The 21,851-nt window shown below is 42.8% G+C and overlaps 1 protein-coding gene across 1 annotated transcript in view; it reads left to right on the forward strand.

The window, feature by feature from the left end:
• The window catches only part of trpm6 (transient receptor potential cation channel, subfamily M, member 6), a gene marked incomplete at its 5' end in the record, with an annotated part of 42,403 nt that overhangs the window by 757 nt on the left and 19,795 nt on the right, over window positions 1-21,851 (forward strand). The window contains 22 exon segments of the mRNA XM_084176460.1: window positions 2,187-2,266; window positions 2,431-2,469; window positions 2,994-3,183; window positions 3,485-3,698; window positions 3,898-4,022; window positions 4,271-4,442; window positions 4,629-4,803; window positions 5,644-5,767; window positions 5,938-6,004; window positions 6,243-6,343; window positions 7,286-7,420; window positions 7,969-8,022; window positions 8,145-8,285; window positions 8,685-8,819; window positions 9,058-9,329; window positions 9,765-9,993; window positions 12,525-12,674; window positions 12,924-13,079; window positions 13,266-13,394; window positions 20,761-21,012; window positions 21,286-21,460; window positions 21,613-21,727. Of these exon segments, the coding sequence (XP_084032586.1) occupies window positions 2,187-2,266; window positions 2,431-2,469; window positions 2,994-3,183; window positions 3,485-3,698; window positions 3,898-4,022; window positions 4,271-4,442; window positions 4,629-4,803; window positions 5,644-5,767; window positions 5,938-6,004; window positions 6,243-6,343; window positions 7,286-7,420; window positions 7,969-8,022; window positions 8,145-8,285; window positions 8,685-8,819; window positions 9,058-9,329; window positions 9,765-9,993; window positions 12,525-12,674; window positions 12,924-13,079; window positions 13,266-13,394; window positions 20,761-21,012; window positions 21,286-21,460; window positions 21,613-21,727 (3,230 nt within the window).

The raw sequence follows: 21,851 nt of genomic DNA on the forward strand, positions 1-21,851 counted from the left end.
TTTATGAGAAAACATTTGTCACTAACCCAAAAATGTGGGGTGTGCAAATCAAAAGCTTAAAGCTTGTTTGGTGCGTAAATGATGAGCTTGTTGATGACCATGATGAAGGTAAATCGCTCTCCTTTCTCTCTCTCCATCTCTCTTCTCTCTCACACACACACACACCAGTGGCAGTGAGAGCCGTTTAAGATGAGGGAGGACGATTATTTATTTTTATGAGCATGGCCTTATTTCTATTACAGAATATTGGATGACTGTCATTCATATTCCATTCACCCAACTCAATGTAACATCAATAGGTTTATGCTACTACATGATAATCAAATATTCTTAATACCCATCATGGGGTTGCTACAACCTAGCCTATGAATGAAAGTTTACAATGTAGGTGCACAACTCAAGAGAAAAATTAGAGTAATCAAGGTGAGACAGATAGTGACATTCAATACCGCCTTGCACACTCTTGCCTGTATCTATGCGTCTAGCTGATCTAGGGCGTAATCATTAGCCAACAGTTGCAAACAAGAGTTTCTATTGGACAAATTCAGGTATGTTTATCTGAATTTAGTTTCCGTTTTAAGAAAGGTTTTTCAACAGAATCGGTGGATTGAATACACCTCTGATCACACGCAAACACAGTTCACTTTCATAGCAGCCACATACAAACAGCATGATTACTTTGCTCGTTGTATAATTCCTTCTTGCATCTATGCGTTCTCCTCCTCTCACCTTTTCCCTTCGCTTGTGCACAACACATCAGCTGTCTGTGACCAGGCGAAAAAAAACGTTCCAAGCCAAACCTTCATATCATAACCGCTAACCTCTACACACAGGCTACATTGTCACCATATTAGCTAATGTCATAGTCAACATAGCTAATAGAACGGGTTAGTAAACCCGCTACAATCATGCAGTACAGTGTACAGTCAGCAAGCAGTTTAGCAGTTACACCGGCGGGCCCCGGTGGCAATAAACTAATCAAACCAAAAGCTTACCTTGACTTGGAAGAGTTCCAGTGTTGGATAGCCATAGCCAGCTAGCTAACATAGCATCCCTCTCTGTTTGAGCCAGGTGTTTGAGTAACTAAACTAGCTAGCTGCATTCGCTAGCTAAGTAAGTGAAAGTGAAAAAAAAAGGAAATAAAGCTCCCTCGCTTGCTTTTCCTTCATTTTTAAAGAAATTAATTTGTTCAAAAGTGTTAGATTGTCTCTCTCTTTGAGTCAACTATTCACCACATTTTATGCACAGCAGTGCTTGCTAGCTGTAGCTTATGCTTTCAGTACTAGATTCATTCTCTGGTCCTTTGATTTACTGGACAACATGTCAGTTCATGCTGCAAGAGCTCTGATAGGTTGGAGGTCGTCCTCCGGAAGTTGTCATAATTACTGTGTAAGTCTACGGAAGGGGGTGAGAACCATGAGCCTCCTAGGTTTTGTATTGAAGTCAATGTACCCAGAGGAGGACGGAAACTTGCTGTCCTCCGGCTACACCATGGTGCTACCCTACAGAGTGCTGTTGAGGCTACTGTATACCATTGCAAAACAGTGTGTTTTAATCAATTATTTGGTGACGTATAGATTTATCTAAAAAGGACAACTTTTTTAAATGTTTCACTATTTATATTTTTGTGAAATGCACTGAGGAGGATGGTTCTCCCCTTCCTCCTCTGAGGAGCCTCCACTGACAAACACACACACACACACACACACAGTGAACACTCAAGGTCTGAATCATGTCAGATAATCACAGGAAAGGGATGTGTGTATGTTTCTATTTTGAGCTGGGCCCATGTTGAGCAAGAGCCTTTCAGGAAATACATGATTGAGGCTCTGACGAATATGGAGTAACTTAATATTAGGAAGGTGTTCTTAATGTTTGGTATACTCAGTGTATACTATCATGACATTTATAGGAACAATAATGCAATAGAGAGCTGAGCTACAGTCCAATGGTCTCGGTTTTCTCTCAGTCTCCAGAAATGAACAGACTGTTCTACATATGTTTGATGTTTTTATAGTTGAATATAGCATTCGGTAGCTTCTGTTAGCCTGATAACACAGCATTGATGTCTCTCACAAATTCTTCTCAAAAGGTTGTTATGCGTTAGAATTGTTAATAGTATCAAGGCTTCCATTGTATTCCACCCCAGAAAGTGTTGTGTTAACTTGTTGTGTGTTGTGTTCCAGTCACGGAGGTCTTGGATTGAAGACACCTTCTGCAAGAGAGCTTGTGGTAAATTCATCCCAGCATGCCGAGACCTACACAGGTGATTTGCTGAACAGTGTCAAAATCTCATATGATAATTAACAGTAGTGCTTGAATTATGATATTTACCATGGTAGGCAGAAATGCAAAAACCTTTGGCAACTATACTAACTGTTCCAGGAAAAGCGGTTATGTTGCTGATGTATCATTTCCTGTTTATTGCAGATGTTTTCCAATGTGTCAAGTATGCCAAAACCTAATAAGGTATGACTTTGCTGACTGTATGTGTGTTTGTGTGTGTGTGCATGTTTTGAGAGTGAGATTGTCCATTTTAGTGTAAAAGTACACTTACAGACAGTAATTCCATATTTACTGAGTATACAAAACATTAAGAACTTTCCATGACATAGACTGACCAGGTGAATCCAGGTGAAAGCTATGATCCCTTATTGATGTCACTTGTTAAATCCACTTCAATCAGTGTAGATGAAAGGGAGGAGACAGGTTAAAGAAGGATTTTTAAGCTTTGAGACAATTGAGACATGGATTGTGTATGTGTGCCATTCAGAGGGTGAATTTTGTATATATATTTTTTGCCTTTGAACTGGGTATGGTAGTAGGTGCCAGGCGCACCGGTTTGGGGGGGGGGGCGCGCAACTTAATATTAGGAAGGTGTTCTTAATGTTTGGTATACTATCATGACATTTATAGGAACAATAATTCATTTCTGTGCCAATGTTTTACAACCAGAAAGGTTTGAGTTTTGCCACTCTCCCCCTAACCCCCAGATGCTGCTGTGGACGTCTGGTAGGGGAGCACACCTGGCTGGAGACTGGCCCCTCCATGTCCAGCTGGCCTGGGCCTGGGGCAGGGCAGGAAGAGGAGTGGTCAGTGGAGTGCCACACACAAGCCAGTGCCACCGATGCCTACGGAACCATTGACTTCCAGGACAGTGCTGGACGTAACTGCCATGCCAAGGTCTGTAGCTATTGCTGCGTTCCTGTGCTAGTCGGAACTCAGAAATATCCAACTGAGGAAACTAGGAGTGCAATGATGCTACCTGAGATTCTCACTTGTATTTACCATTTAGAAGTTTGATAGGAACGGTTTTTGACGTCGGAAACACAGAGTAACAAAAATGTGGTGTTTGTGTGTCAATCTGTGTGAATGGGCAATATGCCAACTGCAGTGTAATGCCAAATAGGATGCCAACGAGGACTAGCTGTTATCTCATATGAATGTGTTTGACCTGACCATGCTTTATGTGTTGACCATTCAGTACGTTCGTGTTGCGGTCGATTCCAAGCCTGAGGCTCTGCTGCAGCTGATGCGGAGTGAGTGGCAGATGGAACGTCCTAAACTACTGTTGACGGTTCATGGGGGGGCAGAGAACTTCCCCCTCCCCCTCAAGGTTAGACAGGCCTTCAGCAAAGGCCTGATCACCGCAGCCCAGAGCACTGGAGCCTGGATACTCACAGACGGCATCAACACAGGTAACGCTGATGAATTTTGCAATTGGCCTTTAACTAAGACAGTAAGCACGTGTGGATGTGAGCATATGTGTGTGATTTTGGTCTCACCTTACATTTATTAAACTGTGTGTGTGGTGTGTATTACATGTTAATATGTGTTGTAGATCTGTTTATATGTGTTCGTATGTATGTAAGTGGACTGAGAATCTGCCCCTCCTAGGTGTGTCCCGGTACGTAGGGGAGGCTGTGAAAACATATGGCACCCATGACCTCAGGAAGAGGAACGCTGTAGGGGTCACGCCCTGGGGCGTAATTGACAACCACAGTGACCTTATAGGGAGAGATGTGAGTGTTGTTCTTTGTAAAGATATCAGTGCTTTTAAGGAAAGTTTCAAATTAAATCACACTTTCACATTATAAGAAGGTTTGCAGTATTTTTTGCACGGATCTGTACTCATTTGCGCCATGAAAATGTCACCTTTTATCTTTCTTGAGCTGCCATGTGCTCTCACTTTCCCGCTTAGCCTATCCCATACCCTCTTCTGTTTTCTCTCTGGCCTGCTCTCTGACCTGTGTTCTGATACCTGACCCAGGTGCTCAGGCCTTACCAGCCTCTGGGAAACCCCTTGAGTAAGAGGGTGTGTCTGAACGGCCTGCACTCCCACTTCCTGTTAGTGGACGATGGAACTCTGGGAAAACATGGCTGCCAGCTGGGACTGAGGAGGAAGCTGGAGAGACACATTCAACTGCAGAAGATCCACCCTAGTGAGTGTGTGTGTGACTGTGTGTGTGTAAAAGAGAGAGCATGTGTATGTGAATGTGTGTGAGAAAGAGAGAGAGATTGCATTGCAGTGTGTGTGTGTGAGAAAGAGAGTATTGTAATACACGTGTGTAACAGTATGTCTGTCTGTCTGTCTGTCTGTGTGTGTGTGATGTTTCTCTCTCTGGCAGGGCTTAACCAGGGTGTGCCAGTGGTGTGTGTGGTGGTGGAGGGTGGCCCTGACATTGTGTCCATGGTGCTAGAGTACGTGAGCAGTGTGCCCCCCGTGCCTGTGTTTGTCTTCGAGGGATCAGGTCGGGCGGCTGACTTGCTGGCATTCTTACACAAACAGACTGCTATGGACAGGTGTGGAGTACCACTGTAGTCATACATATAATGGCTGTTACGTGTTGAAGACTTTGGTGTTCATGTAGAGCAGCGTTTCCCAAACTCGGTCCTCGGGACCCCTAGGGGTGCACGTTTTGGTTTTTACTCTAGTACTACACAGCTGATTCAAATAATCAAAGCTTGATGATTAGTTGATTGTTTGAATCAGCTGTGTAGTGCTAGGGCAAAAACCAAAACATGCACCCCTTGGGGTTCCGAGGACCGAGTTTGGGAAACACTGATGTAGAGCAAGGACTGGCAACTTTGATGGGGGTGGGGGCCACAAAAAACCTAACTCATCATGAGGGGCTGCAGTGGCTTGTGCGTCTCCGTATCCACATCCATACCTCCGCCTTGTGAGCAAAACATTTTAGCGGCCCCCCTCGTGACAGCGAAAATATATATTTTTTTGTTTTTAAGTTAATTTCCTGCAATTCTGCACATTTTGCCATGGGGAGTAGAGAAAATGTTGCCGTTTTAAAGCAAGTTTGCTGAGCCCTCACCCAGTGGGAGGCCCAGAGTTTTACCTGGTCAGGTTACAGGCTGAGGAAAATCTCAGGGCTCATATATCTTCGTAGTCAGTGTGTATCCTGTATACTCTATCTAGGTGTACAGAGGCATAACACAGGCCGTATTTGGGGGCCAAAACATGCCAACTGAGAAATGAGAGAGGAGGCATGTGTATGAGGTAGCTTGCTAACCAGAGCTCAGATCTTAGCATGTGGTTGTGCCAAAAGGACCAAGGTTGTTAGCCTATGTCTTACTTCACTGGTGTACTGGTGCACCAGTATATGCTTACTATGTTGGTACTGTATACAGGGTGCTGGACACAGACATCAAGGAGGACTTCCTGCTGAGGATAGGGGGCATGTTTGGTCTGGAGAGAGCAGACGCCAGCCAGCTCTACAACCTTCTGATGGAGAGTATGGACTACAGACAGTCTGTGAGTAATGTGACTGTGGGCCGGTTTCCCGGACACAGATTAAGCCTAGTCATGGACTAAAATGCACTTTCAATTGAGATTCTCCTTTGAGAATGATTTTCAATCCAGGACTAGGTTTAACCTGGGGAAACCATCCCATCCTCACCCATTTCTATCTTTATAAAACACAGATCACAATCTTCGACTCTGAGGATCAACAGGAGGCAGACTGCGCCATTTTGACGGCCACACTGAAAGGTACACCTTCTCCTGCCCTTTATGGCTGTGTCATTCACTGGAATGTGTGATGTCATTGAGTATACTCAGATGAGACTTGACCCAGTCCTGTCTTGTCTGTTCTATGTGTTCTCTGGGCTGAATCCCAACTTGAAATCTGAGTTTTCACTCAAAGGACCTATAGTTCTATGCATGATCTACAAAAGTTACGCAGGGCCGATGTTGCGATTGAGGCCACAGATGTTGTGATGATTGACAGGCACCAAGGCGTCTCCTGCGGAGCAGCTCAGTACAGCTTTGGCGTGGGACCGAGCGGATATAGCTAAAAAACACATCCTGGTATATGGCCAGCACTGGCAGGTAAAAACAACAACAACAAAACAACTCACACCCTACCGTTGTACTTACCTTTTTTGCACTAAAAAATGCATTTTCTTATTAGCACTGACTTTGCTGATAGCTTCTTTATTGAGAAAAGTTTGATTTACTATGACTGTGAGATGTGGTTGGCGTTCCTAGCCACTGTAAGATGAATGCACTAACTATAAGTCTCTCTGGAGCGTCTGCTAAATGACTCAAATGTAAATGTATGACAGACCAGTGGGCAGGCAGGGCAAGGCTGCTTAAGCCTGCTACACGCTAATCAAACGTTCCGACGGAGCGTCGTATACGGTCCTTTCAAAAAATTCAGCAGCACAAAAGTACGTAGAACTACATATTAATCAAACGTTCCGATGGAGCGTCGTATACGGTCCGTTCCAAAACTTCAGCGGCACAAAAGTACATGGAACTACATATTAATCAAATGGCCACCCAGACTATTTACATTGACCCCCCCCCCTCCCCCCCCATGTACAAATTACCTCGACTAACCTGTACCCCCGTACATTGACTCGGTACCGGTACCCCCTGTATATAGCCTCGGTATTGTTATTTTATTGTGTTACTTTTTATTGTATTTTTTACTTTAGTTTATTTACTAAATATTTTCTTAACTCTATTTTTTTAACTGCATTGTTGGTTAAGGGCTTGTAAGTAAGCATTTCACGGTAAGGTCTACAGCTGTTGTATTCGGCGCATGTGACAAATACAATTTGATTTGATTTAGAACTCTACGCAAACTACGCTCCGTTTGCATAGTGTTTAGAGCGTCCTTGTTTAATTTTAATTTTATTTTATTCAGGAAGTAAACTGAAATTGCTGTGCTTTTTTTGTTGTTAATGTTTATGTGTTTGATGGTATTGCAGTCAGGCTTTATGGTGGGCTTGATGGAATGGTGGTGTTGGTGGTCTGTCTGTCTAGGTAGGCTCGTTGGAGCAGGCCATGCTGGATGCTCTGGTCATGGACCGGGTCGGCTTTGTCAAACTCCTGATCGACAACGGTATGACAATGAACCGCTTCCTGACCGTGTCACGCCTGGAAGAACTCTATAACACGGTAATGACTTGATCACTTTCTCTCTCTTGTCATCTTTTCAGCTCTGTATTTATGAGTTACAATATATGATATGCTGTACGTAAAGAAGCAATTCTGTGTTTTCCTATTGACAGTACATTAGCTAACTCATATACCACAATTGCCAAAGCAGTGGTTGTAATTGCAATCACAGTAATACAGTGTAAGTCTCTCATTGGTTGTTTGGTTTTCCCACAGTTTGAAGATATTTTGTAGATCACAGAGCTCTTTGTCATGAGTAAAGCTGTGGATGGTCTTTGGAGTTATAAACAATATTAAATAATTCATAACTTTGGAAATAATGAAGCTCAAACGGAGACAAGAAACACCATATATTATCATATACAGTTGTCAAAGTTTTTTTTCTAAAAGTTGAAAGGATAACTTTTCATCTGGTCTATCACTTCATTCCGTAGGAACAAATGTTGTATTGTAATCCAGATAACTAGCCACTGAAGTCTGGTTTGCATTTGGTGGTTACTGAGTTGATTGTGGATAATGAAGACATGACATGCCATTCTTTTTTATAGCAGCAGGGACCAACAGACAATTTCCTCCATCACCTCGTGGAAGATGTGAAACAGGTGAATATTGTGAAACTTGGTGAAAATGTTAGCTTGTCGAATGTGTATGTCTACAGTATTTTGCGAGTGGAAATATTCAGTTAAAAATACTCAGGTGTGTTTGTGTGTTTGTTTGTGTGTAGACCCATATATCCAAAGGATACAGAGTCTCCCTCATAGACATGGGGCAGGTGATTGAGTACCTGATAGGAGGAGCCTATCGGAGCACATACACACGGAAACACTTCCGGGCCTACTATAACCGCCTACATGCCCATTGCAAGGTGAGAGACCAAGGTCACATTTCAGGCTGACTATTTTGCAGTTGCCTGCCAGATCTCACAGCACCTGGGTAGGTGTTTAACATACTGTAGGCCTATCAGCTGACCACATCATATGATATAGCAATATGAAGCCTGACTACACAGTCAATGACATGGCACGCAGCCATTGGATGCTGTATGCACCACGACTGTAAAGTTGGCCTGAAACGCCGCCCATGTTAGATGTCTGTATACAAGATACCACCTTTGGGCCCTCAAGCATTTCTGTATAAACGGACACCATTAATATAGCAGATTTTCTCTTTTGAGTTGTTGTTGTCTTGTTTTTGTTTTGACATTTTACCTTGTTAAATACGCCTTTGTGTACTCTGCACTGATTTGAGTGACCATCATTTCCAGGAGACTGGACGGGATAGTTCAGGACCCCTTAACAAAAAGAGGAGGGCAGACTGCACCCTCCACCCGCACCAAAGCACTGACAGCAGTCCATCACGGCCACCCTTCTTCCGCACTGCTCAGCCCTATAAACGCAAGGTCTGTGAAAGATATGGGACCAGCCCAAACAAATCTGTGACAGAACTAACATGCCTCTTACAAACGAGAGGTATTTTAAAGAAAATTGTCTCCACTTACACACTGAAACACAAACACACAGGCTATTGATAGCTAGTACTGTATATTCTGTGGCTACAAATACCCCCTGTACATTAGTGTTCTTATTGGCTGGCCGCCTCTCCCCACCCTCCTCTCTCTCTCTCCTCTATCTCTACAGGAAAGATCCATGGTGCTCAGGGACCTGAAGGTGGGCCAGCAGCAGAGCTCCGAGCTGGGCGAGTCTCCTCTGTTTGTTTACAGCTTCAATGACCTGTTTGTGTGGGCCGTGCTGCAGAGGCGGCAGCAGATGGCGCTGTTTCTGTGGCAGCACGGGGAGGAGGCCATGGCCCGGGCTACAGTTGCCTGTAAGCTGTATGGTGCCATGGCCTACGAGTTTCGGCAGAGCAACATGGATGACACCACGGCGGAGCAGCTCAAAACCTACTCTATGTCAGTGTTTCCTCGTAGACATAAAATGTTTTGTGTAGTAGTAGTGTCGAGAGCTTGGGACTATAAGATTCTATCTACAAAAATATGATTCTGAGATAATTGGCTTTAATGTTCTGAACAGTCATTGGTTTGAATGGTGGCAGTGATTTTTATCTTGTATATTTTTGAGCTTAACAACATGAATTGGAGTATTTAGACTACTGTATAGGTAGAGAGCCTTGTTCTGTTCAATGTTATGTCAATAACATTTATTTTTATTTTTATGCAGATAGAACCTTATAGTCCCAAGCTCTCTGTGTGTCTCTGGGGTTTTGTGTATGTTGTTTCAGCAGAGTGAACTTTTGTAGTTGTGTGTGTATATTACTATGTTTCTGAGTGTGTGTTTTCCAGTCTGTGTTTCTCAATGTTTGTGTGTTGTGGCATGGATGGCTGCAGGGACTTTGGTCAGCTGGCGGTGGATGTGCTGGACCGTGCTTTCAGACAGAACGAGCGCATGGCCATGAAGCTGCTGACTTCGGAGATGGAGGACTGGAGCCACTTCACCTGCCTGCAGATGGCTGTGTCCTCCCGGCTCCGCCCCTTTGTCTCCCACTCCTGCACCCAGATGCTGCTCACCGACCTGTGGACCGGCCGCCTCAACATGAGGAAGAACTCCTGGTTCAAGGTCAGGCTCTCAAAGTCTAGGGGGGCAAATTGTCTTCACAGATGTCCGGAGGGCAGCCCTGTATTGCCCTGCCGTCAAAATCTGTGGGCCGCACTTACCAAGACAACTTACCAAGACAACTTACCAAGACAACTTATAATAATAATAATATGCCATTTAGCAGACGCTTTTATCCAAAGCGACTTACAGTCATGTGTGCATACATTTTTACGTATGGGTGGTCCCGGGGATCGAACCCACCACCCTGGCGTTATAAGCGCCATGCTCTACCAATTGAGCTACAGAGGACCAAGACAACTTACCAAGACAACTTACCAAGACAATTTACTAAGACAACTTACCGAGACAATTTACTAAGACAATTTACCGAGACAATTTACTAAGACAACTTACCGAGACAATTTACTAAGACAACTTACCGAGACAATTTACTAAGACAACTTACCGAGACAATTTACTAAGACAACTTACCGAGACAATTTACTAAGACAACTTACCGAGACAATTTACTAAGACAACTTACCGAGACAATTTACTAAGACAACTTACCGAGACAATTTACTAAGACAACTTACCGAGACAATTTACTAAGACAACTTACCAAGACAATTTACTAAGACAACTTACCGAGACAATTTACTAAGACAACTTACCAAGACAATTTACTAAGACAACTTACCGAGACAATTTACTAAGACAACTTACCAAGACAATTTACTAAGACAACTTACCAAGACAATTTACTAAGACAATTTACCGAGACAATTTACTAAGACAATTTACCGAGACAATTTACCGAGACAATTTACTAAGACAATTTACCGAGACAATTTACTAAGACAATTTACTAAGACAACTTACAGAGACAATTTACTAAGACAACTTACCGAGACAATTTACTAAGACAACTTACCGAGACAATTTACTAAGACAACTTACCGAGACAATTTACTAAGACAACTTACCGAGACAATTTACTAAGACAACTTACAGAGACAATTTACTAAGACAACTTACCGAGACAATTTACTAAGACAACTTACCGAGACAATTTACTAAGACAACTTACCGAGACAATTTACTAAGACAACTTACCGAGACAATTTACTAAGACAACTTACCGAGACAATTTACTAAGACAACTTACCGAGACAATTTACTAAGACAATTTACTAAGACAATTTACCGAGACAATTTACTAAGACAACTTACCGAGACAATTTACTAAGACAACTTACCGAGACAACTTACCGAGACAATTTACTAAGACAACTTACCGAGACAATTTACTAAGACAATTTACCGAGACAATTTACTAAGACAACTTACCGAGACAATTTACTAAGACAACTTACCGAGACAATTTACTAAGACAACTTACCGAGACAATTTACTAAGACAACTTACCGAGACAATTTACTAAGACAATTTACCGAGACAATTTACCGAGACAATTTACTAAGACAATTTACCGAGACAATTTACTAAGACAATTTACTAAGACAACTTACAGAGACAATTTACTAAGACAACTTACCGAGACAATTTACTAAGACAATTTACCGAGACAATTTACCGAGACAATTTACTAAGACAATTTACCGAGACAATTTACTAAGACAATTTACTAAGACAACTTACAGAGACAATTTACTAAGACAACTTACCGAGACAATTTACTAAGACAACTTACCGAGACAATTTACTAAGACAACTTACCGAGACAATTTACTAAGACAACTTACCGAGACAATTTACTAAGACAACTTACCGAGACAATTTACTAAGACAACTTACCGAGACAATTTACTAAGACAATTTACTAAGACAATTTACCGAGACAATTTACTAAGACAACTTACCGAGACAATTTACTAAGACAACTTACCGAGACAACTTACCGAGACAACTTACCGAGACAATTTACTAAGACAACTTACCGAGACAACTTACCGAGACAATTTACTAAGACAACTTACCGAGACAATTTACTAAGACAATTTACCGAGACAATTTACTAAGACAACTTACCGAGACAATTTACTAAGACAACTTACCGAGACAATTTACTAAGACAACTTACCGAGACAATTTACTAAGACAATTTACCGAGACAATTTACCGAGACAATTTACTAAGACAATTTACCGAGACAATTTACTAAGACAATTTACTAAGACAACTTACAGAGACAATTTACTAAGACAACTTACCGAGACAATTTACTAAGACAACTGCGGATCGCATTAAATCATGGGCCGTATTGGGCCCAAGGCCCACCAGTTTGAGTGTTCAAGGCACTGTCTCCTTTAAAGATTCTGAAAAGTAGAGCCAGTGCACCTGAGTGTTCTTTCCATGCTAAGATTGATTGACAGCATAAATAAGCAGTAGTTCAATTTTATTTTGAGTCTATTAATGTCAGTCGATGTTATGCTGTTCCAGCAGTTACCTCAGATTACTTGTGTTTATGTGTCTGAATCTTATTCCTGTGTGTGTGTGTGTGTGTGTGTGTGTGTGTGTGTGTGTGTCAGATCATCCTGAGCATCCTCATGCCCCCTGCCATCCTGCTATTGGAGTTTAAGAGCCAGGCAGAGATGTCCCATGTGCCCCAGTCCCAGGAGGCTTTGCAGTTTGGTTGGGACACAGGAAGACCAGAGGCAGCCCAGGAGGGGGGGCATACGGTAACTAAGGTTCCAAAATGTACACCATACCAGTCTCCCTGAATTTCAGTCCTTCCAGTTCCTGTCTGTCATGGCATTCTAATCTCAGTTTGATGCTAATGTTGATACCAGGGTCATATTTATTAGGAACCAAATGGTAGAAAATGGACTGAAACAGGGAGGGACTTTGCTCATTATTGATTTCCGTTGCAAAGCGTTTTCTGTTGTGTGCTCTAATGAACGTGACCCTGATGTCTTGGTTCTCTGAAGGATGGCCAGGATGCGGAGAAGGGATCAGCATGGTGGGAGAGTTGCTCAGACCCCGAAGCTGACACAATCACACCCGTTACCACCCAGTGTTTCTTCTGGACCAGGAGGCTGTACGATTTCTACACCGCTCCTGTCGTCAAGTTCTGGTTCCACACGGTGAGCTAGCAGCATGCACTCATTATACTCTTCTAAGCCTCAGGACATGCATATTATATAAAGAGGGACCTTCTTTGTTGAAAATATTTCTCAGTCTGAAATGATTGACTGGGATTAGACTAGATCCCTTTTTCATTGTGCTCACTCTGGTCCATGTGTCTGATGCTGTTTCACTGTGTGGTCTAGATGTCCTACCTGGCCTTTCTCATGCTGTTCTCCTACACTGTTCTGGTAAAGATGGAGGACCGGCCCAGCACTCAGGAGTGGCTGGTCATTGCCTATATTATATCCACCGCTGTGGAGAAAACAAGAGAGGTGAGTGTTGTTATGATATGGATGGTAGTTTAATTGTTAGCATACAGTTAGGCAACACACTACCAGGATACACTTCCACGCTCCATTCCCAGGTGGCAGCACCAACCGGGTCAGGGCAGGTGCTATGCCAAGCCTTATTAAGCCCACGGGTGGAAGAATCGAAAGATGATTAGTGTGCAAGCTTGCAGAACCGGGAGGCTGCAGGTTATTTTTTCTTGGTGGCCATGTGGCTTTTGGTTTTAGGTTGAATCCTTCGTTTTGGACATGTCCTTTTTAGTTTATTTTAGTTTATATGTATTTCGGTCACCATTTTGAATGAACAATAATCCGCTCGGGCTAGCCGACACATGAGGAGTCAAGAATGAGCTGGACCGAAGGTTGCTTTCTCCTTAAATCAGGTTACAGGCCAGTTAACTAAGCCTAGGACTTAGCGAGCGTATCAATATTAGCAGGCTAGTTATTGGTTCCGTAACAGTGTGTATAATAAGTTGAAGACTAAACCTGCCCTGACACACGAGGCTGTCTTATCTCTGGCACGTTAGACTCAAAGGTCTGACACAGCTTATATGTTACACCTGAAAGGGTCTCTCTCTCACATCTCTCTCTTTCTTTCCTCTCTTATTCCATCTCTATATCTCTATATCTCTCTTTCCCTCTCTTTCTATTTCTCCTCTCTCACTCCCTCCCTCCCACTCTGTCTCTGTCTCGTTCTCTATCATATGTTCTCCCCCTCTTTTATCAATGTTCAACCTCGTACCCGTCAGAGGTGTGGACTCGAGTCACAAATTTGATGACTTGAGACTCGACTTGATAGAAAATAAAATAACTTGAGACTTGACTTGGAGCCTCAAGACTCGGGACTCGACTTTGACTTGAGACTGATGACTTGAAATGATCTGGCCAGCTTTTGTAATGTTTTGCCACTCATTAATCTCCACACAGTCAGAAACTGTAGCCGCAGAATGCCAGCATCACAATTGCAATAAAAATGAAGAAAGTGCAACAGATTGGCTAGCGAAACGCACACTCGACCCTCTGATTGGACAAGCAAACTGTCAATCAACACAGGTCGGGTGAGCCAGCGCATTAGAAGGTTTTGGGGGATGACGACTCTCAAGTGTGACATTTTTATATTTTTTCATACATATAGCCTACCATTTGTATTTTATATTTATACTTTTGCTTATTCAATCTGGTCACTAACATAAGCCTACTACATTGCACAAAAAGTCTTGTTTCAAAAACATCTAATCCTAACCCATTCATAGACACTAACGCCTGTTGATAATAGCATCTTCTGGCTGGGAGAGTTTTGTTAAGATCCCTGATGCTCATTCTGAACGTTAAAATGCATCCCTTGCGGTACAATTTTGGAAACTTAAGGAACATATCTTTCATATCAGTGAATACATAATTTTCAAAAAACTAAAGATTCAATTACTACACACCTTTATAGGGTTAGGGTTCCCACACATTCATATTTCCATGTTGCAGCACTTGAAAACAGACAAAGGCGTGCCTGTGCTAGTTAGCTATCTGCGTCTCCGAACACCTGTGTGCAAACATTAGAAGGATGACACAAATGTGTTGTCACTGAAAAATACTGTTGGCTGCAACTGTGATTTATAACGGGGTGCTGCAGCACCCTGAGCAGCCCTACTTCCCGCGGCTACGTATATCTATGGTTAAATGGTGGTGCAATTTGTTTTTCCCCTTTTCCTGTTTTTGTGAACAAAATGTGCAATTCACTCTCTGACCTGTGAAAGGCAGTAATATGCAACAAAGCGTCTAGTCCTGTGAGTAATGAGTAGGCAGAGGCCAATAGAGAATGATAGGAGTAAAGTGCTTCAGTAAGGTTGGTTTCATTTTTCTCTGCTGATACAGGAGTAATAAAGGCCTACAGCACTAATTTGGTGATTTTAATTTTAACATTCATTATTTTTGGATTGTGATTTATCAAGTGGTGCTGCAGCACCCTCAGCAGCCCTACTTCCCGCGGCTATGAACGTTAGGCTCCATTAGTCCATTATTGAGCTAATCTAATCCATGCTTCAGAACCAAAAAGTTGCCTGTCTTGACTGTTGACCAATGACCAGTCATCAGCATTGGTGTGCAAAGGCGGGAGCACATATCCAGATTAGTGACCAGAAAGCACTTGTTTAATTTTCTCTGGCAAAAAACAGAGTAGCCTACCTACATTCATATTATCCATAGAAAATACACTTTATCTTTGCCAGAAGAATAGGCTACCTGGTGATTTCATTGATCATTTTCATATTTCAGATAGGCCTAGTTTTGGTGGGTTATACTGTGTGTGTATGTATGTACAGTGGGGGAAAAAAGTATTTAGTCAGCCACCAATTGTGCAAGTTCTCCCACTTAAAAAGATGAGAGAGGCTTGTAATTTTCATCATAGGTACACGTCAACTATGACAGACAAATTGAGAATTTTTTTTCTCCAGAAAATCACATAGTAGGATTTTTTATGAATTTATTTGCAAATTATGGTGGAAAATAAGTATTTGGTCAATAACAAAAGTTTCTCAATACTTTGTTATATACCCTTTGTTGGCAATGACACAGGTCAAACGTTTTCTGTAAGTCTTCACAAGGTTTTCACACACTGTTGCTGGTATTTTGGCCCATTCCTCCATGCAGATATCCTCTAGAGCAGTGATGTTTTGGGGCTGTCGCTGGGCAACACGGACTTTCAACTCCCTCCAAAGATTTTCTATGGGGTTGAGATCTGGAGACTGGCTAGGCCACTTCAGGACCTTGAAATGCTTCTTACGAAGCCACTCCTTCGTTGCCCGGGCGGTGTGTTTGGGATCATTGTCATGCTGAAAGACCCAGCCACGTTTCATCTTCAATGCCCTTGCTGATGGGAGGAGGTTTTCACTCAAAATCTCACGATACATGGCCCCATTCATTCTTTCCTTTACACGGATCAGTCGTCCTGGTCCCTTTGCAGAAAAACAGCCCCAAAGCATGATGTTTCCACCCCCATGCTTCACAGTAGGTATGGTGTTCTTTGGATGCAACTCAGCATTCTTTGTCCTCCAAACACAACGAGTTGAGTTTTTACCAAAAAGTTCTATTTTGGTTTCATCTGACCATATGACATTCTCCCAATCCTCTTCTGGATCATCCAAATGCACTCTAGCAAACTTCAGATGGGCCTGGACATGTACTGGCTTAAGCAGGGGGACACGTCTGGCACTGCAGGATTTGAGTCCCTGGCGACGTAGTGTGTTACTGATGGTAGGCTTTGTTACTTTGGTCCCAGCTCTCTGCAGGTCATTCACTAGGTCCCCCCGTGTGGTTCTGGGATTTTTGCTCACCGTTCTTGTGATCATTTTGACCCCACGGGGTGAGATCTTGCGTGGAGCCCCAGATCGAGGGAGATTATCAGTGGTCTTGTATGTCTTCCATTTCCTAATAATTGCTCCCACAGTTGATTTCTTCAAACCAAGCTGCTTACCTATTGCAGATTCAGTCTTCCCAGCCTGGTGCAGGTCTACAATTTTGTTTCTGGTGTCCTTTGACAGCTCTTTGGTCTTGGCCATAGTGGAGTTTGGAGTGTGACTGTTTGAGGTTGTGGACAGGTGTCTTTTATACTGATAACAAGTTCAAACAGGTGCCATTAATACAGGTAACGAGTGGAGGACAGAGGAGCCTCTTAAAGAAGAAGTTACAGGTCTGTGAGAGCCAGAAATCTTGCTTGTTTGTAGGTGACCAAATACTTATTTTCCACCATAATTTGAAAATAAATTCATTAAAAATCCTACAATGTGATTTTCTGGATAATTTTTTCTCAATTTGTCTGTCATAGTTGACGTATACCTATGATGAAAATTACAGGCTTCTCTCATCTTTTTAAGTGGGAGAACTTGCACAATTGGTGGCTGACTAAATACTTTTTTCCCCCACTGTGTGTATATATATATATATATATATATACACATTATCTCACAAAAGAGTACACCCCTCACATTTTACTGAAGAAATGACACTTTGCTACAATGTAAAGTAGTGAGTGTACAGCTTGTATAACAGTGTAAATTTGCTGTCCCCTCAACATAACTCAACACACAGCCATTCATGTCTAAACCGCTGGCAACAAAAGTGAGTACACCCCCTAAGTGAAAATGTCCAAATTGGGCCCAATTAGCAATTTTCTCTCCCCGGTGTCATGTGACTCGTTAGTGTTACAAGGTCTCAGGTGTGACTGGGGAGCAGGTGTGTTTAAATTTGGTGTCATCGCTCTCACACTCCCTCATACTGGTCACTGGAAGTTCAACATGGCACCTCATGGCAAAGAACTCTCTGAGGATCTGAAAAAAATAACATACATAAAGATGGCCTGGGCTCTAAGAAGATTGCCAAGACCCTGAAACTGAGCTGCAGCACGGTGGCCAAGACCATACAGCGGTTTAACAGGACAGGTTCCACTCAGAACAGGCCTCGCCATGGTCGACCAAAGAAGTTGAGTGCACGTGCTCAGCGTCATATCCAGAGGTTGTCTTTGGGAAATAGACGTATGAGTGGTGCAAGCATTGCTGCAGAGGTTGAAGGGGTGGAGGGTCAGCCTGTCAGTGCTCAGACCATACACCGCACACTGCATTACATTGGTCTGCATGGCTGTCATCCCAGAAGGAAGCCTCTTCTAAAGATGATGCACAAGAAAGCCCGCAAACAGTTTGCTGAAGACAAGCAGACTAAGGACATGGATTACTGGAACCATGTCCTGTGGTCTGATGAGATCAAGATAAACATATTTGGTTCAGATTTTGTCAAGCGTGTGTGGCGGCAACCAGGTGAGGAGTACAAAGACAAGTGTGTCTTGCCTACAGTCAAGCATGGTGGTGGGAGTGTCATGGTCTGGGGCTGCATGAGTGCTGCCGGCACTGGGGAGCTACAGTTAATTGAGGAAACCATGAATGCCAACATGTACTGTGACATACTGAAGCAGAGCATGATCCTCTCCCTTCGGAGACTGGGCCGCAGGGCAGTATTCCAACATGATAACGACCCCAAACACACCTCCAAGACGACCACTGCCTTGCTAAAGAAGCTGAGGGTAAAGGTAATGGACTGGCCAAGCATGTCTCCAGACCTAAACCCTATTGAGCATCTGTGGGGCATCCTCAAACGGGAGGTGGAGGAGTGCAAGGTCTCTAACGTCCACCAGCTCCGTGATGTCGTCATGGAGGAGTGGAAGAGGACTCCAGTGGCAACCTGTGAAGCTCTGGTGACCTCCATGCCCAAGAGGATTAAGGCAGTCATGGACAATGATGGTGGCCACACAAAATATTGACACTTTGGGCCCAATTTGGACATTTTCACTTAGGGGTGTGCTCACTTTTGTTGCCAGTGGTTTAGATATTAATGGCTGTGTGTTGTTATTTTGAGGGGACAGCAAATTTACACTGTTATTCAAGCTGTACACTCACTACTTTACATTGTAGCAAAGTGTCATTTCTTCAGTGTTGTCACATGAAAAGATATACTCAAATATTTACAAAAATGTGAGGGGTGTACTCACTTTTGTGAGATACTGTATATGTACAGTACCAGTCAAAAGTTTGGATTCACCTACTCATTCAAGGGTTTTTCTATATTTTTACTATTTTCTACATTGTAGAATAACATCAAAACTATAACACATATGGAATCATGTAGTAACCAAAAAAGTGTTAAACAAATCAAAATATATTTTATATTTGAGATTCTTCAAATAGCCACCCTTTGCCTTGATGACAGCTTTGCACACTCACTCTTGGCATATAAATGTGGCATCAAAATGTTGAGAATCTGATTCCCCCCTAGCTGATCATTGTCTGCAAGCAGCTCATGAAGTAATGAAACAGGCATGGAGAGTGAGCTCGTCTGTGGTGGTCGGCGAACCTTCTGGCCTGTAGCCCTGCGTGGCATCGACTGGGCCACAAAAGAATGCTGAAGTGGCAAAGTTGATATCCACGTTTAGAAACACATGGTCCCTTAATTCTATGAGGTGGAGGGTGTTAAATGTATTTTACAGTACAATGGGAGGGTCATGTGATGATCTGTCCCTTAGAATGCAGGACTTTAACTTGACTAGAGACTCGACCCGTTCTACTTGGGACTCAACTTGAGACTTGGACCTTGTGACTTGAGAATTGCTTGTGACTCGAATAATTGTGACGTGGTCCCACCTCTGGTACCCACAGTCTGAATTCCATGTCCACTAGATAGCAGTAGGAGATCACATAATGTCTCTTTGTCACTTGAAACCAGTTGCGTCTGGTTTGGGTAGTGAGTCATTGTGCTAAAAAATGGCGGAACAGATTTTCAAGGCTGACATAAAATTACCTTAGCAATCAGGGCTTTCAAGTTATGGAGTAAAAAAGTAAGACCCAGACAAGTGAGGAAACTTCTAACTTATTTTCCTATTGTAAACGTTGAGCTAGATCAATGGCACGTGGAGGATGCATATAAGGTAATGTGGATGGAGAAGGAAATGCATTTCTTTACAACGACCATCAGTATGTGTACCCTTTCCATGCATACTAAATGTTTGCATTTTGTGACTTGACCTACATTGCATATTCGATGAAAATGACCATAGCGCATGATTTATGGCTTTTATGGAGGGGCGGTGGGTGGGAGATTTCCATAAAGACAAGGACTGTAGCTTTGAAATGATATGTCACTTTCCAAAACAACCACTTAGAGTTTAACAGGCTCTTCACAAAAAATCTCCATATTGTCTTGCTCACTGCTCTTCTTGAAAAAAGAATGACCATTCTGCACGTCACTACCCATAAATATATTGTACGTTCACTAACGTACTAGTGGTCATTAACTTACCATCTTAACATAAAGTAATAATATTATACATCAACTTATCATCAAGCATGTGAGAATCACAATAATAACCAATCACACTGCCAGTCATTATTTATGCCATAGAGATCATATACAATGACTTAATTAATTAGTATTTTAAATCCTAATTCTATTATTTATACAGTATGTTTTATGACATAACATGATGTAAGAGGTTGCCATGCTAGCCACACCCTACATTGTGTAGGCAACTCAGTAGCCTAATTATAGTCAAATACTTTGATCATCATAGCTGTCTCTGACTGCATACAGCTATATTACATGGACATCCACATATTACTGTGTTGTGCAAAATAGCCAGAAATAAGGCTATCATCTGTTAATACAGTACTAGGCTACTAACAAACACTAACAACAGTGCTTTCTTCACCAATAACACTGAATGAAACTAAATGTATGAATACTGGCTGTATATGTATATTTTAAATTGTTAACTCATTTAAATAATAGTGATGTGTGGGTTGTGACTACTTGTTAGGTGTTCATGTCGGAGCCGAGGAATCCCAGTCAAAAGCTGAAGGTGTGGTTTGGAGAATACTGGAATGTGTCTGACTTCCTAGCTATCCTCCTCTTCCTGGTGGGGCTGGTGCTACGTTGGGACAGCGGGTTCTACCGGACTGCCGGGCGGATTACCTACTGCCTGGACATCATCTTCTGGTATGTTCGGGTGCTGGACCTGCTGGCGGTCAACCAGCATGCCGGAGCCTACCTCACCATGATCACCAAGATGGTGAGTAAAGACATGTGCCTTTCCTTCCTTGGGCTAACACCTAGAGTGAGTCCGACATGGCATGCTATGGGCCCTAGTCAAAAGTGATGCACATTTTGATAAGTTGATATAGGTTTGTTAGTGTTGGGCTAGAACAAAATTGCACACCGTTGTGTGCCCCCCTAGTGCTGGGGTAGAACACTGACTGACCATACAGCACATATCTTAATTTTACAAACAAAATGAAGTCATGTTTTTTGTTGTTGTTGATGTGTTCTCTAACCATCTGCTCAGACCAGTAACATGTTCTACATTGTGGTGATGATGGCGATCGTGCTGCTGAGTTTCGGCGTGTCCAGGAAAGCCATCTTGTCTCCAGACGAAGCTCTATCATGGAGCCTGCTCAGAGATGTGGTCAACCAGCCGTACTGGATGATTTTTGGAGAAGTGTACGCAGGGGAAATAGACGGTGAGTAACCACTAACCAGTGACCAGTCACAGTAGTGGTTCACTTGGTTGGCGCTGCTTGCAACGCAAGAGTTGTGTAGGTAGACTCCTGCATTGGCCACATTCAATGGGAATAGGGTGTCATTTGAGACATCCCATGTGTGTTTGTGACAGCCTGTGCAGGTGACACGCCGTGTGTCCCCGGGGCCTTCCTCACCCCGTTCCTCCAGGCTGTCTACCTCTTCTTCCAGTACATCATCATGGTCAACATCCTTATTGCCTTCTTCAAGTAGGGACTCTCAACTCTCCATCCAAAATATAAATTGTCTTTTGACTCTGTGTGTCTGATTGTGTCTTTATGTTTTATGCTTTCTGTACAAATGGGGTTTTGCAGCTTCTCTGAGTGCTGTACT

This window comes from Coregonus lavaretus (assembly GCF_964263955.1).
Source record: "Coregonus lavaretus genome assembly, chromosome: 14".
NCBI classification, from domain to species: domain Eukaryota; kingdom Metazoa; phylum Chordata; class Actinopteri; order Salmoniformes; family Salmonidae; genus Coregonus; species Coregonus lavaretus.